The 17,419-nt window shown below is 43.2% G+C and overlaps 1 protein-coding gene across 2 annotated transcripts in view; it reads right to left on the bottom strand.

Annotated features, from left to right (window-relative positions):
* MPP2 (membrane palmitoylated protein 2) overlaps window positions 1-17,419 on the bottom strand; it is a 44,097-nt gene that overhangs the window by 8,939 nt on the left and 17,739 nt on the right. For both annotated transcript variants that reach the window (XM_040437677.1, XM_040437676.1), the window contains exons 3-8: window positions 12,219-12,307; window positions 10,625-10,777; window positions 7,849-7,998; window positions 7,518-7,745; window positions 6,788-6,919; window positions 5,711-5,816 (exon numbers count right to left, since the gene is read on the bottom strand). In XM_040437677.1, the coding sequence (XP_040293611.1) occupies window positions 5,711-5,816; window positions 6,788-6,919; window positions 7,518-7,745; window positions 7,849-7,998; window positions 10,625-10,777; window positions 12,219-12,307 (858 nt within the window). The remainder of the gene's footprint in view (window positions 1-5,710; window positions 5,817-6,787; window positions 6,920-7,517; window positions 7,746-7,848; window positions 7,999-10,624; window positions 10,778-12,218; window positions 12,308-17,419) is intronic.

Raw genomic sequence — 17,419 nt, 5'->3', positions numbered from 1 at the left:
TTGAATTCAGTTTGTTGAAGTTGAGAGAGAGGAGAAGGAAGTTGATGGAGGAGGAGAACAGGCAAGTTCCAAGATGTAGCTGCCTTTCTTTCCACTGATCAAGTCTGGAGAGGACAAATCAAGAGTTTACTGCAGCTCAGCACAAGACAGTAAGTCTATGTATGGATATAAAGCAAGTCTAGTGAAGATTAGAGCTGAGTCTAGCCAGGGGACTTCACCAGCACAAGTGACCAGGAGGAACTTAAAGGTACCTGGACACAATTGGATAATTAGTGCGCAGAATTGTCCTTTTTCACTAAATGCCTTCTGGGAACATAGTGAGCCTGAATAGTTCAGGAGAGCATCCTGCATCAAATAATGTAGCAGAGAGTTTGCCTGCCACGAGGGAGAACACCCTTATTGGATTGCTCAAGATAAATAGGAAATCATTATATTTAGTACCTGAGTGCTAGAAAGTGGACTTAGTGCAAAACTACTTAAGCAAGAATTGTCAATCTTCCTGTTAATAAAGCCAAAGTATCAACTGACAATTGCCAGACCTATAACAAGGAATTACAGCTAAAGTAACATCTGGATTATTACCATTGATATATTGATAAACTGTACCAACTGTCCTGAGATAATTGATTCAGTAAATGTTCAACTGTTTTACAACTGACTCCTCATCCTTTCTACTACTCTTAACATTTGCACCTAACGGTGCTGGCGTCACAAACACAGGGGCCCAGCCACCAAAGCACCTTAAACACCTATACCATTAAGGGCACCTCAACTTCCATCTGGCTGATGTTCCCTGCAATGGAGAGTGCCCCGGAGGATTTAGTGCTGTCCTTTCCTCCAATGCACTGCCGGCCCAGGGAGGCTCTGCTAACCGTGAGTAAATGAACTACTTGTCACAGTTTAAGGGGAAGGGAAAACACCAAATACATGAGCAGATCCTGATGGTGGAAATACTCATACACCGGATACCTAAAGCCCTGCAAAAACTGACGAGCCCTAGGATAGGTAATCGCTTCTTCCAACCAATGACGCCACTCTTCAAATGACAATTTAATGGCCAACAACTCTCTATTACCTACATCATAATTTCTTTCAGCAGAAGAGAGTTTTTTTAGAGAAAAAAGCACAAGGGCACCATTTGCTAGGAGAAGAACCCTGCGACAAGACTGCTCCAACCCCTACCTCTGATGCGTCAATTTCCACAATAAATGGTTGTGACACATCTGGTTGCACCAGAATAGGAGCAAAAGCAAAACATTTCTTTATTGCTGAAAAAGAATGCAATGCTTTTTCAGACCAGACTTAGAAATCCATGCCTTTCTTAGTCATATCAGTTAATGGTTTAACAACAGTTGAGTAATTCAAGATAAATTTATGGTAGTAGTTGGTGAACCCCAGAAATCGCATGAGTGCCTTCAGATCTTCGAGTCGATCCCAGTCCAACACAGCATGGACTTTTTCTGGATCCATACGAAAACCCGAAGAAAGTAGGTATCCCAGGAATTGCACTTCAGGGATCGCAAATACACACTTCTCCATTTTGGCATACAATTTATTCTCTCTTAGAATCTGTAAAACCTGTCTCACGTGATCCTTATGCGTCTCCATATGTAGTGTCCCACTAGGTAAATGTGGGCACTACACAAGGGTCAATTGGGCCACGTTGTTCTCCACCTCCTGTGGGACAGTGGCAGTGTATTTCACAGTACATTTTAATGTGTATTTAATGTGTATTTTTCCTGTGATATGTGCAGCAGGCCTAATATGGTGTAGACACTAGAGGGAGCTAGGGACCCCCTAGTATATATACTTAGACCCAGACAGGGAGGGGTTAGTCTGTAGTCAGGAGTCTGTGGAGAGACAGAAGTGAGAGGGCACCAGCCAGAGACAAGCTGAGGGCCTCCTCCTGACATGCAGCTAGACAGCCCAGGCTTCTAGTTGCCACCAGGAGGCTAGTGAAGGATTATAGCCTGCCTGAAGTTCCTGAGCCTTTGTTAGCTCAGAAGATTCACCCCAAGAGAAGAGTTTGCCTCCTGGGAGAAACCTGCAGTTCCCTAACCAGAGCAGAGCAGAGCCAGTGTTCCAGCTAAGTCAAGTAAGCTGAAGGGCAGAAGAATCATTAACCTAAAGCAAGGGATATATACCTGAGGAGGATTGCTACCAAGGATAAAAGCCAGCATTAGGGCATACAGACAGCCAGGATATCTGAGGAAATAGGACTGCAGCCTGGTCTGTGAGTGTTGATTTTACCCTCTGAGTATCTTGCAAAGAACATTACCTGCCATTGATGTAAAGCCTGCTATTGATTACTGCTGCAAAGTGGAACTGAATTCAAACTGTATAAAGTTAAACTGTTTCCAGTAAAGAAAGTTTTGGTTCACCATAACAGCGTGTTCCTCACTTATTACCACTATCAATCGGTGTGCCACCGTTACAGGCACTGGCGTCACGAACCTTAAAGGGACCTTGCCATAGGCACATTAAACATCTGCAACATCCAGGGCACCTCACCCACCATCAGGCCTGGTCCCTATATACAGAGAGTGCCCCAGAGGACTTCTGTGCCAGCCTCTCCATCACTGCTGTACGCCTGCCCAGGGTCTTCCTACAAACTGTGAGTAACCCATAGCAACCCTCGTTTGCCTAAGTAACCGTGACCTCACATCGCAATACCCTGCAGGGCTGCGTACTGCACATATCAGGGGAATAAATTAAAATATCATCCAGATAAACCACCACAAACCTGCCACCAGATGATGAAAGATGTCATTGATGAAGTGTTTAAAAACTGCAGGAGCATTGGACAAACCAAAAGGCATGACCAGATTCTCAAAATGACCCTCAGGAGTATTAAAGGCCGTTTTCCATTCGTCCCCTTGCTTGACTTTTATCAGATTATATGCCCTCCTCAAATCCAATTTAGAGAACACCTTGGCGCCGACAATAAATCTGTGATCAAAGGAAGGGGATAGGGATCACGGATAGTGATGCGATTAAGCTCATGGAAGTCCAAATATGGCCTAAGAGTTCAATCTTTTTTTTTTAACAAAGAAGAACCCCGCCACCATTGGTGATTTGGATGGTCTAATATGACCTTTTGCCAAACTCTCGGTGATATACTCTCGCATGGCTACTCTTTCGGGTTCAGAAATATTATACAACCGAGACTTTGGCAATCTAGCTCCGGGAATAAGGTTGACGGGGCAATCATACTCCCAATAAGGAGGCAACTCCTGGTCTCCACCCTTAGAGAATACATCAGAAAAATCAGAAAGGAAAGGAGATAACATTTTAGTAGTTACAACAGAAAGCGACGTGCTAAGACAGTTGTCAAGGCAGAAATCACTCCAATCGAGACTCTGTCTCGCTTGCCAATCGATAGTAGGGTTATGTTTGGTTAATTATGGTAAACCTAACACCAGAGGAGCAGGCAAACCCTTCAGCAGAAAACATGAAATGGATTCAGTATAATAATCTCCCACCTTTAGGCGAATGTCCATTTGAGACAGACACTTTTAAGAGAGAGGAGTGGAATCCATCACAAACACATAAATATTTTTGTCTAATGTGCTTGCTGTCAAACCAATCTTATGGACAAACTTGCCATCCACTGTCAATAAATACTTCCATTTCCACAGTTTTGGAATCTAGCGCCACCTTGGCAGGCAGGGGAAATTGGGTACTACTGGTAAAAGACAAAAGTACATTCTCAACTTCCCCATCCACACTACCAAGAGTGAGAAGAGGACTAGACACATTAGGACTTTTTTTTTCCCTTTTCACCTTGATGTTTAACATAAGGACATACATTAACAAAATGTCCTCCTTGACCACAGAAAAAGCAAAGTCTTTTCTTAACCCTAAAGTTTTTATCACCTGGTCCAGGTGTGACCTGACCCAATTGCATTGGCTCATCACCAGACACGAGCTCGAGTGTCTCTTTACCCAGAGCATCAGAAGAGACCGCTTCCCTGTAAGATAATACATCCTGAGCGAGAGGAACTTTAGATCTCTCCCTCAGGCGTCTATCAATACGCACCACCAGAGACATGGCCACCTCCAATGACCCTGGATTTGCGTGAAATGCCAAGGCGTCCGTCAGGTTCTCAGACAGTGCTTGACAAAATTGACTATGGAGAGCTGGGTCATTCCACTCCGTATCAGTTGCCCACCTCCTAAATTCAGAGCAATAGCACTCAGCTGAACGCTCTCCCTGCCGCAAGCAACGCAACTTAGATTCGGCCAGGGAAACCCGATCTGGGTCATCGTAGATAAGTCCCAGAGCTCTGAAAAATTCATCTACTGACCGGAGGGATTGTGAACCAGTCGGCAAAGAGAAAGCCCAAGACTGAGCATCACCTTTCAGCAACAAAATAATAATCCCCACTCTCTGACTCTCGTCCCCAGAAGAGCTAGGACAGAGTCTGAAATATAATGTGCACGATTTCCTGAACCGAACAAAGTTGTCACTTCCCCCGGAAAACCTATCCGGAAGTGCAACCTTCGGTTCAGGGCAGGCCTGGTTCCTGCTGCTGGAACCCACCGCATGTTGGCTCTGAAACTGTGCAATGGCTGTGTGGAGGTCACACACCTCCAAAGACAGCCCCTGCATACGATCGACCAGTGCAGAAACAGTATCCATAGCTGCACTGATAAAACAAAGGATAACGGTTTAGGTGGTCGATAATGTCACAGGTTAAGGAGAAGGGAAAACACCAAATACACACAATAATGAATAGACAACAATCTAGGCCTCAAAAGCTAAGGAAGAGGGATGGTGACCTCCTAGTAATCCCTAGGCCTTTCCCTAACTCCTGCCAGTGTGAGCAGATCCTGATGGTGGAAATACTCATACACCGGATACCTAAAGCCCTGCAAAAACTGACGAGCCCTAGGATAGGTAGCAGGGAATGAGACAGCTGGTTCCTTCCAGAATGAAGGATCCTACGTCTCCCTGAGGCCTAGAAACAACACACACCTGATAATAAGAAACAGCAAAGGCAACAAGTACTTAGCTTAGAGACAAACCAGCACTAGCAACTCCAAGCAGAAACTATCAACCGCATGGCCAGCAGTGTGAGGCGGATCTAAATAGAGCCTCATCACTGATAATAACTGGCACCTGAGGAGAGGTGAGATCCTGCCAAACAACAACATACATAGAGGAAAACAGAGAGACCTGTCAGATAGCCTCACGTGCAGCAAGTCTATCTGATCTTCCCATGACCGTGACACTACTGCACCCATTCGGCACACCCCCACCGTAACACTCACTACACCCCTGTGGCCCGATCGTCGTACTATTAGGGAATGTGAGAACAGGTTGTAATTTGTAGTATACAAGAAGAAAAAGATTGTTCCACCACCAGGAGCAAAACAGTAACAATGCAGTTGCATGACAAGAATCTGCATAACTAATCATATGCTAAATAGTTGCAAGTCTAATTTATGTATGAGATAGCCAAGATGTTTGTCTATAAAATTATGGTAGTCTCACGTTCAAAACTGTAGTGGACGGAGAGATATGGAGCCTGAAAGTCAAAAGTTCAAAACATTGTTACCCTTTTGCTCGTCAGTGTAGCTGAAATACCAGACACAACCCATAGACAAGAGTGGCCTTGTATAGGGAAAACAAGCAGATTCCTTTTCATACACCTCCCTTAACTACACTATTGGAATTAAAGTGACACATCAGCAATAGGCTACTCACTGGAATTTGGGCCTAGCTCTCCATCTCTTTTAACAAAAGCTTTTCTCTTCTCCTCCAGTAACTGGCTAGGAATGAGTCCAGCAGTTCCTCCCTTCACTAGGCATGCCTGAAGGAGAGAAACAAGAAAAAATATATGTATGAGTGAAGATGATATACAGGTATGTGCAGTTATACTAATAAATCCTGTGATACAATTTGGCGCTGAGCTTGAGGACCACAGCTTCTTAGGGTTAAAGGTGTTATGTTATTTATAAAAACCATTATCAAATACACTGTAAGGACTCATGCACACAACCGTATGTATTTTGTGGCCCGCATAACACGGATCAAACAATACAGACGATGTCCGTGTGCATTTCGTATTTTGTGGAACAGAACAGCTGGCCCCTAATAGAACAGTACTATCCTTGTTCGTAATGCGGACAATAATAGGACATGTTTTATTTTTTTTGCGGAACGGACATAAGGAAATACGGAAACGGAATGCACATGGAGTAACTTCTGTTTTTTGCGGACCAATTCAAATGAATGGTTTCGCATACGGTGCGCAAATAAAACGGAACATGCGTTTGTGTGCATGAGCAACTCGGAAAACTGTGTATCATTCTGGAGGACCCTTAGTGCACACTGTGTAATACTTCTTTTTTCCAGTGGTGGCACTGTAGGGAAATTAAACACTTGCTGCCAAGATACACCAAAGAGTATCATGAGACATCCTGTGATCATCCTGTGTTGGGAAACTACCCCCCCCCCCCCCAATGCCCCTTAAAAAAGGAATTGTTCATAATGAAGAGATTGTAAGGGCACATCCCATTATAAAATGACCCTACAGAAATGTGGCAAGTGATAACTCTTTACTGACTTCAACTGCAATCCCTGAGATAAGTATATGGCAACCAGATTTTAGCATGGAGTATATTCAGGGCTTAGAGAACAGAACTGGTATCTGGCCCTGTTGGAGAACTTTATGTATTCAGTTTGCATGCCAATATTTATCTATAGTGTTATAGTGTAGATTGCAAATTTAAAGTGATGTTCACATTTGAGCAAGGAAAACCATAGACAAATATGTCTCACCTGCCACCAGTTGGGATCTTCCTGATTGACAATCTGCAGCAGGTCTCCTGCTTGAAAAGCCAAACCTGCTTCTTTACATGGAATCAGGCTGTCATTAGAGGGGTCATAGCTGAAGTGACATTTTACAAATACCTACAAAGAGATCAACGATGTGTTATTTTGTACTACTTACCTCTGTTGAGATGACACCTTTCTATAAAATTCTAAATGGAGCCAAGCTGTAATGCCAGACACAGCTAATGGGCATTACAGTGGTAGTATAAAATGGTTGCAGTATAAAAAAAAAATCACATCCTTAATTTTAAACTTTAGATAGCCTCTTTGATGGGGATTTACCTAGGAAGGACCAGTGATCTCCAACCCGTGGCTCTCCAGATTTGGAAAACTACAAATCCTAGCATGCTCTGTCAGTTGTAGTTATAGTTTTGCAAGACAATCATTGTTTGGGGATCACTGGACTGATTTGCAGTATAAGGTACAGATGCACATATAGGCAAGTCAATGTGCCCAGTTAAACAATGGAAGGGCCACGATGTTCCAGCCCCTTGATCATACCGATCCTTAGATGTTCTGTGTTGGATTTCCACCTAGCATACATTCTTGGACTATTGTACACATAAGCCATCAATGCTTAAGTCCTGGAGACCCCTTAACGTAAAATGGGCTGACCTGCAGTACCAAACCTCTTTAATGTACTGTAGTAATAGAATTAATTTCTTCTTTTTGGTACCTGGCGTAGAGGGTGTTGCTCTTGATAGCTTGGAAGAATTTTTAAAACCACACTCCCACTGGCTTCCCGAAGCATTTCTTGTAGGGCCTGTGGGTCACTCCCCACTTCCCGACCATTCACCTCTCTGATGACATCACCCACATGTAGAAGACCCTGTTGGTCAATCACGCCACCATGCAAGATCCTGGCAATCACAAGTTCACCGCCTTCCACACGGAAAGTCACTCCCTGGTAACAGGAGACAACAACAAAAGTGACAACGCAAGGACACAAGCACAATGCATGGTAATAATAATGGAAAATACCCTGGCAGCTTTGCTTTCCAATTTACCAAATGTTCTCCTGCATTCTTTCTTACTCCCACCATACGCACAGCATCAGGCGGAACTGGCTGGTTGCTCAGAGTGGGATCCATGACTGGACTAGGAGGAGGGGTCTCATAATTTTTGGATGCCACAGAGTCATGAGTTTGTAAAAGAGACTAAAGAGGAAGAAAACCGATAAAATGAAAATGAAATTACGTTAAAGTCCCAAATCATCCTGTAGGAAAAGAGATCATGAACCACAAAAGACCCATATTTGAGGCCTGTTCTTCCTTTTCTGTAGGCTACTGGCATAGTCCTACAGTCTCACCTGTAGGAATAAATCATGCAATGATCCTTCAAGAAGCAGCTTGAGTGCTAAAAAGAAGCGATTGAACCCCTAAGGGAATGCATACTATGGTGCAAGACCAGGCAGCTGCCAAATTGGGAGAGGATCATAAAAGGAAAGTAATATAAAGGACAGATAGGACTCTTTTTTTAATTCACTCCTGGTTTTGGCTTCCAAAATTGCATGCAGAAACCTGACCGTGTGGCTGCACCCTTGGAGAAAAAGTGCCCAGCCTTATGTCTTAGCCACTTAGCTACAACCTGCTTAAAGGGGTTGTCCAGGCTTTTACTATTGATGACCTATCCTTAGGATGGGTCATCAATATCCGATGGTTGGAGGTCCAACACCTATCACCCCCGCCGTTCTGATTTAATGACCTACCCTAAGGTGAAGAATTGGTTCAAGTTGAGGAGAGGGATACAAAAATAAGACAATTATGTCATCAGTGGTATTGGGAGGCACATTATTATCTTTGCCAAACAGAAAAGAAGGGGCACACTCAAAAGGGATACACTTGATGAGAATGATGCACACTTTATTATTACTAAAACACAACCCCTAAAATCTATAAAACATACTAAGGGCTCAAATGACATACATGCCCTCTAATGCTCTGAGGAATTATTCCCATATATCAAAACACCTTAACCACGGTGATTGGTACACCTCGATAAAAACAGCACAATTCTGTGTAATGCACAAGTCCCATATACAGATACAGATACTCCTATCCCAAAATGATGATGGCTACACCTTCAATGCTGGCACTTGCCACATTCGTTCACAAAGCCATTAGTCCATCCACATCAATGGTGTAGTACTTGGAATAAATTTCTTAGTCCATATACATCAGTAATGAGGATAAAGCAGTATGCCACAGCAAATTTCGTATGTTTGTAACAATCGCAACTGTCAGGGAGCACAGCTCAATTGTATAGCGCTGCTCCACCTTTAATAGCACAGCTGAAAAGTCTCCTGATATATTAATGTAGACTCCACAGGAGTCGGGTCTTACCCGTCTTCGCTGCCTGAATGCAGCGTTGATTCCAGGCGGCCGCACACCAGCGGGGTCCCACGTGGTGTGCTCGACCTCAGCGTGGCGTCCCACGTGACCTGGTTACTTGGGAGACCGACTGGAAGCTGTGATGACGTCACTAGTAGGCGACTGCTTCCTCCAGCACAGGATTCAGATAATTCCCTTTAGTCTTTCTGCTTGTTGCTTGTGACCTGGGAGATGTTTTATTCCTTTTTCTTTGTCACAGATGTGCATATAACGCTCACTCTGTACGCCAGACGCGTTTTGAGGTGCTATACCCCTTCCTCAGTGGCTACTAAAGGGAATTATCTGGATCCTGTGCTGAAGGAAGCAGTCGCCTACCAGTGACGTCATCACAGCTTCCAGTCGGTCTCCCAAGTAACCAGGTCACGTGGGACGCCACGCTGAGGTCGAGCACACCACGTGGGACGCCGCTGGTGTGCGGCCGCCTGGAATCAACGCTGCATTCAGGCAGTGAAGACGGGTAAGACCCGACTCCTGTGGAGTCTACATTAATATATCAGGAGACTTTTCAGCTGTGCTATTAAAGGTGGAGCAGCGCTATACAATTGAGCTGTGCTCCCTGACATTTGCGATTGTTACAAACATACGAAATTTCCTGTGGCATACTGCTTTATCCTCATTACTGATGTATATGGACTAAGAACTTTATTCCAAGTACTACACCATTGATGTGGATGGACTAATGGCTTTGTGAACGAATGTGGCAAGTGCCAGCATTGAAGGTGTAGCCATCATCATTTTGGGATAGGAGTATCTGTATCTGTATATGGGACTTGTGCATTACACAGAATTGTGCGGCTTTTATCGAGGTGTACCAATCACCGTGGTTAAGGTGTTTTGATATATGGGAATAATTCCTCAGAGCATTAGAGGGCATGTATGTCATTTGAGCCCTTTGTATGTTTTATAGATTTTAGGGGTTGTGTTTTAGTAATAATAAAGTGTGCATCATTCTCATCAAGTGTATCCCTTTTGAGTGTGCCCCTTCTTTTCTGTTTGGCATTTACATGGTGATTTTGGTCCTGAGGGTGGGACCTGAAGGTGAGCACCTTATCCATACGGTGAGAGGGTGAGCCGCTGAATCTTTTAGACATTATTATCTTTACTGTGGGGCCCCTCTAGCTCGGCTATTTTCGTAGAGCCCATAGAAGTTAAAGGTGGCCAGTCATGGGCTCCCATTCACTTCTATGGGGAGCCCGCTTGGTGGTGGCCAGACCGGAGTCCTCCAGCCACCATCTTGCGGGGCTCCATTCTTGATATAGGTGCGGGTTCCAGTGGTGAGACCCGCACTTATAAGACAATGGGAGCATATCCTAGCGATATGTCCCCATTGTCTATGATGAGAAAACCCCTTTAAAGGAAAATAAATCATGTTACATTCAACCCTATATGGCACCTGGAAATGAGGTTCTTGAAGGATCTTCTGCAACTCAGCAGCTGCTCCACTTGGGTCCCTCACTCCAGCCATATCCTGGAGTATCTCCTGTACCAGTTGCAGGTTGTTCTCCCTCACAGCTTCCAATCTTGTCTCTTCCATACGCTCATGAGCCTGTAGTAAAGAGTGGATGTTTATATCAACCTGAAACAAGAATATTTTCAATTCCCCACACTCAACCTCAAAGATCTTGAAAATGATGATGGTAATACAATATACACTCACCTAAAGAATTATTAGGAACACCATACTAATACGGTGTTGGACCCCTTTTTGCCTTCAGAACTGCCTTAATTCTATGTGGCATTGATTCAACAAGGTGCTGATAGCATTCTTTAGAAATGTTGGCCCATATTGATAGGATAGCATCTTGCAGTTGATGGAGATTTGAGGGATGCACATCCAGGGCACGAAGCTCCCGTTCCACCACATCCCAAAGATGCTCTATTGGGTTGAGATCTGGTGACTGTGGGGGCCATTTTAGTACAGTGAACTCATTGTCATGTTCAAGAAACCAATTTGAAATGATTCGAGCTTCGTGACATGGTGCATTATCCTGCTGGAAGTAGCCATCAGAGGATGGATACATGTTCTCATTCTGTTTACGCCAAATTCGGACTCTACCATTTGAATTTCTCAACAGAAATCGAGACTCATCAGACCAGGCAACATTTTTCCAGTCTTCAACAGTCCAATTTTGGTGAGCTCGTGCAAATTGTAGCCTCTTTTTCCTATTTGCGGTGGGGTCTTCTGCTGTTGTAGCCTATCCGCCTCAAGGTTGTGCGTGTTGTGGCTTCACAAATGCTTTGCTGCATACCTCGGTTGTAACGAGTGGTTATTTCAGTCAACGTTGCTCTTCTATCAGCTTGACTCAGTCGGCCCATTCTCCTCTGACCTCTAGCATCCACAAGGCATTTTTGCCCACAGGACTGCCGCATACTGGATGTTTTTCCCTTTTCACACCATTCTTTGTTAACCCTAGAAATGGTTGTGCGTGAAAATCCCAGTAACTGAGCAGATTGTGAAATACTCAGACCGGCCCGTCTGGCACCAACAACCATGCCACGCTCAAAATTGCTTAAATCACCTTTCTTTCCGATTCTGACATTCAGTTTGGAGTTCAGGAGATTGTCTTGACCAGGACTACACCCCTAAATGCATTGAAGCAACTGCCATGTGATTGGTTGACTAGATAATTGCATTAATGAGAAATAGAACAGGTGTTCCTAATAATTCTTTAGGTGAGTGTATGTCAGAAAGTTGTAGAAGATGTGTTTGTGTAAAACTGGAAAATACCATCAACCTTATCTGCCACTTAGGGTTAAGGGGTGCACCACCAATGTGGCCAGGTGAGGCGATTGCCTCAGAGAGCACCAGGTAGGGGAAAGAGGGGGGCAGCCAAAGGGTCATAGACTGAAGGGAAGGGGTTAGGTTAAGCAATTGACATTAGGAAAGGGGGACGCCATTTCAGTTTTCGCCTCAGGCAGCAGATGGGTTATATGCACCCCTGCTTAGGGTTTTTATTTTGCATGATTTTGTGAAAGATAAGAATTACCACTGGGCTCTCCATGATGCCTTTAAGGAAGATTAGGTCCAGATCAGAGGATGGAGGGAGATCAAATGGTTGCATGACTTGCTGCATAGCTGTAAGGGATGAGAAATAGAACATCTCAAGACACATTCTGAAGAGTAACCACAGAGAAGTGATGAGACACAACACAAGCATTGATAGCACAGATAAATAGGGACATTTCTTTGCCTCACAGAATTATTTAAAGACATTGGAAACACAAATTTCAAAATCATTCTGGTTCTCATGAGAGAGAAATATATTAATGGCGGATACATGAAGTCTGTACTAAAAGCAATGAGATTCTTAAAGAGGCTCTATCACCAGGATCAACCCTATTAAACCAGACATATTGGCTGGTAGGGCACATCATGCTGATTAAAACAATGCCTTTTTGTCTGTACGCTAAACAGCAGCAGAGAAATTTGCATTTTTATTCATTTCAAATGAGAGATTCGAGCACCAGGAGGTAGGGCTGAAAACGTTGAGCACTGCTTTGTAACACCCCAGTGCTCTACACACTTTCCCCTCCCCTTGATTGACAGGGCTAGATATGCTGAGCTAACAATATTACTGCTTTATTCACAAGCACAATATATGATTATAAAGACACCAGTAATATGTGTTAGCTTATAAGCATAAAAAAACATTCATTTCTATGTGGTAATGCTATAGCTTGGTGATAAGTGTATGATTTTGCATGTAGAGATCCCAGGTTTGAATCCTCGGAAAAACTTTCATTTCTTTTCCTTTTAGATATTTTTTTACCATTCCGCATCTCTGGATTTGCGGACCCATTGAAGTGAATGCATCCGTGATGCGGAATGCCCACGGAACGGCGCCCGTGTATTGAGTATCCACAAATGCGGTCCGCAATACAGCAACGACATCACACGGGTTTGTGTGCAGGAGACGGGTTTGTGTGCAGGAGACCTAAAGCAGTAATATGTAAATTAGCTTTCTAAGCATATCTCAGTGTGTTAAAGCTATAGTACATGGAGGATATGATATGTAGATGCTAGGATACAACTCTGCCCTCAGCATGCTGATGTCTAGCCCTGTCAATAAAGGGGAAGTGGGGGTGTGCAGAGCACAGGGGGTGTTACAAAGCAATGCTCAACGGATTCACCCCCACCTCCTGGTGCTCAAACTTCTCATTTGCATATGAATAAAAACATAGACTTCACTCCAGCTGTTTAGCATACAGACAAAATAAAGTTTTGGTTTTAATCAGCATGATGAGTCCTACCAGCCAGTATGCCTGCTTTAATAGGGTTGATCCTGGTGAAAGAACCTCTTTAAGACAGAGAATAAACATAGAGAAGAAATAGATAATAAGTAATGCCAGCAGCAATAGGTGATAGAAGATTTCTGGGTCAAAATGATTCAAGGCGGGATTGTGGAGGTCATGAGGTGGATGATGAAGAAACTTGAGGGTTGTATGTATAGTACTGTCATGCCATAACTGAGAGAATTGTTATAAGGTAATGTGGTGGAGAGCTGAGGATGATGATGTCAGCCAAGTGATAGTATGTAGAAAGTATGTGGAGAAGTTACCTTCGTTTTGTGAAATAATCTCTTCTGTAGACTCCATAGCCGACACCAACTACAGCCTAGACCAACTGGTTATAATGTTTCGTTCCTATCAGGCTTTTCTTGTACAGTTTCCCCTTTCGATACTCCTCGCTGCTCCCTCCCTATTCCATTCCTGTTCTAACTCTTTTATTCGTCCATCCCTTCCCTTCTCTCCGTGTCACCGCCACATCAGTCTGAATGAATTAGGGCCAGATGCTGAGGTTGACAAGAGCAGGATAATGACCAAGGGAGACATGGGTAGCAGTGGCAATAGAAACCATTGCATCCCTATACTACCATTTTGTGTATTTTTATTTTACATAGGGTATAGGACTGCTTAACCAGAAGAAACATAGGGCAAAACGCATGTAGCATAATGGTTGGTCGGGGCCAAAGGGTACAAATACTATGTGCTGGAAGGGAGGGGGCAATGAAGTGGGTTTTCTGCATCAGTGTTTGCAGATCCCACTGCTTGCTATTGGATTACTGTAAGACCCCTTTAAGGCTTGGCGCTTTGAACATCGCTCTCTAGTTTCCATAGCAACTGGAGGATTACACAGGATGGGTACCAGCCTGGATGCTGCGATGATTAACCCTTTCACCACCCAACAGCCATATCATTCTTTTTTTTTTTTTGCATCAATTATATACTATATGACTATAATATCAATGATTATAGTTGCTGTAGTATCAGCATTACTATACATAGCAGCTCCTACTACACGAGGAGCATAAAGCCGTCACATAACAATACAATGTGGACTAATGGAACCGGAGGGTTATTCTAAAGCTGCATCTACTCAGCTTCAGGATGCGAATCACATCGTGAGGTTGTAAAATGCCACAATGTTAATCCAGATAGCAAAAGCAACCATTAAATAGGGCAAATGTATTAATGTACTAGAGGATTTGTCTCCACCTCCCGTGGAAGGAGGGGGGTGTCACACAACCATGCCGCACAAAGTGACATTCACACAGAAGGCAGAAAAGACAGGGAAGAAAGAAAAACAAAGGAGATGCAGAAGCCACGAGCAGTGACGTCGGGTGTAGAATGCTATATAAAATAAGATAAGAAAGTGATGTCCAACATGATGTAAAAGATAGATAGATAGATAGATAGATAGATAGATAGATAGATAGATAGATAGATAGATGGATGGATAGACAGATAGAAATTATGTATTTTTATATAACCTATATAAATTACCAAAAATGTTTGGAATTTTAAAGTGGGGGGCACTATAATCTACTGCACTGCATGAGCTAAAGGACATGTGATGACATCACCGTCATGCGATCAGTGCAAGACCAGAGTTTAGCAGTGGAGAGGAGAAGCGGTAAGGACCTGAAAGGATATCACCCTCAAAGTTGTAGTCCTCTCCTCTTTAATCCCTCTCTGAATTGGCCTACATGCTGGGAGTCATAGTCTTCTCCTCTCGTACTTCCTCTCTGATGCTATTATATAGATTACAGTCTCTATTCTGCTTGTTGAATTGTCGCCCATTGTCCTGGATATGGTATCCTCCTTTTGAGGGTTACAAAAGTGGTCACCCTAAGATAGATTACAAAGATAGATAGATAGATAGATAGATAGATATAGCAGGATATATAGGGAGAGGTTATATGGAGTAATATGAGGAGATGTAGAGAGAGGTTTTCTGGAGTAATAGGAGGAGATATAGGAGGTGTTATAAGAAGTAATAGGAGGAGATATAGGGAGAGGTTATATGGAGTAATATGAGGAGATATAGGGAGAGATTATATCTGGAGTAATAGGAGGAGATATGAAGAGAGGTTATATGGAGTAATAGGAGGAGATATAGGGAGAGGTTATATGAAGTAATAGGAGGAGATATAGGGAGAGGTTATATGAAGTAAAAGGAGTAGATATAGAGAGAGGTTATATGGAGTAATAGGAGGGGATATAGAGAGAGGTTATATGGAGTACTAGGAGGAGATATGGGAGGTGTTATATGGAGTAATAGGAGGAAATATAGAGAGAGGTTTTCTGGAGTAATAGGAGGAGATATAGGGAGAGGTTATATGGAGTAATAGGAGGAGATATAGGGAGAGGTTATATGGAGTAATAGGAGGAGATATAGGGAGGTGATATATGGAGTAATAAGAGGAAATATAGGGAGAGGTTATATGGAGTTATTCACAGACTAACGTAATAGGGTGTGCGTCTAATAACAAAATGTGTGTAATTGCCTGGAATAGACGCTAAAATCAAAATAATAAATCTTTATTAGGGTATAAGGTAAAAAAAAGGGGAGGTAAACATCCAAAGGAGCAAGCTAAGGTATAGCAAAAATCTCCCTTAAACACCAACAAATCTCCCCTAATATGGGGTAGATGTATGCACAGAGAAGAAAAATAGGTACTATTGGATTACACAGGGGCTGCAGTATAACAGAGCAGGTAATACTCTGCACAAGGCCACGTCAGAAAAATGGTTAGGTGAATGGTTATGTGACACCATGTGACTGCGGCCAGACAGAAAATAGCACCCAGTCGTTCCAATATACCTAAAAATCGCTGCCAGAGACTAGACGTCACAGCCTAGACAGCACATATCATGTGCCTAGGTAGCACGGCACAAAAGGTATGTGCTAGGGGAATTGTGTACAAACGCAGGAGACTGCACTGTATAAGGTGAATGTGGTTGATAACTTCCACCTAAAGTGAATATACGGTCGTCACCTCTGAACACATACACAAGCCCCTAAGAAAGCCTATAGTCCCATAGCCAATGTGTCGCTTGACCCAGGGACATGTACTACAAGGGCATATCTAGCAGGTCTGCCCTTCCCCCCCGACATATATTGTTGTAGCGCTCAATGGTGCATAGCCATAGATATAGGGAGAGGTTATATGGAGTAATAGGAGGAGATATAGGGAGAGGTTATATGGAGTAATAGGAGTAGATATAGGGGGATGTTATATGGAGTAATAGGAGGAGATATAGGGGGATGTTATATGGAGTAATAGGAGGAGACATAGAGAGAGGTTATATGGAGTAATAGGAGCAGATATAGGGAGAGAGGATATGGAGTAATAGGAGGAGATATAGGAAGAGGTTATATGGAGTAATAGGAGGAGACATAGGGAGAGGTTATATGGAGTAATAGGAGGAGATATAGGGAGAAGGTATATGGAGTAATAGGAGGAGATATAGGGAGAGGTTATATGGAGTAATATGAGGAGATATAGGGAGAGGTTATATGGAGTAATAGGAGGAGCTATAGGGAGAAGTTACATAGGGAGAGGTTTTATGGAGTAATAGGAGGAGATATAGGTAGAGGTTATATGGAGTAATAGGAGATATAGGGAAAGGTTATATGGAGTAATAGGAGGAGATATAGGGAGAAGTTACATAGGGAGAGGTTTTATGGAGTAATAGGAGGAGATATAGGTAGAGGTTATATGGAGTAATATGAGGAGATATAGGGAGAGGTTATATGGAGTAATAGGAGGAGCTATAGGGAGAAGTTACATAGGGAGAGGTTTTATGGAGTAATAGGAGGAGATATAGGTAGAGGTTATATGGAGTAATATGAGGAGATATAGGGAGAGGTTATATGGAGTAATAGGAGGAGCTATAGGGAGAA

Source organism: Bufo bufo, chromosome 6, assembly GCF_905171765.1.
Source record: "Bufo bufo chromosome 6, aBufBuf1.1, whole genome shotgun sequence".
Classification (NCBI taxonomy): Eukaryota; Metazoa; Chordata; class Amphibia; order Anura; family Bufonidae; genus Bufo; species Bufo bufo.
This window is presented reverse-complemented; position numbering and strand designations above follow the sequence as displayed.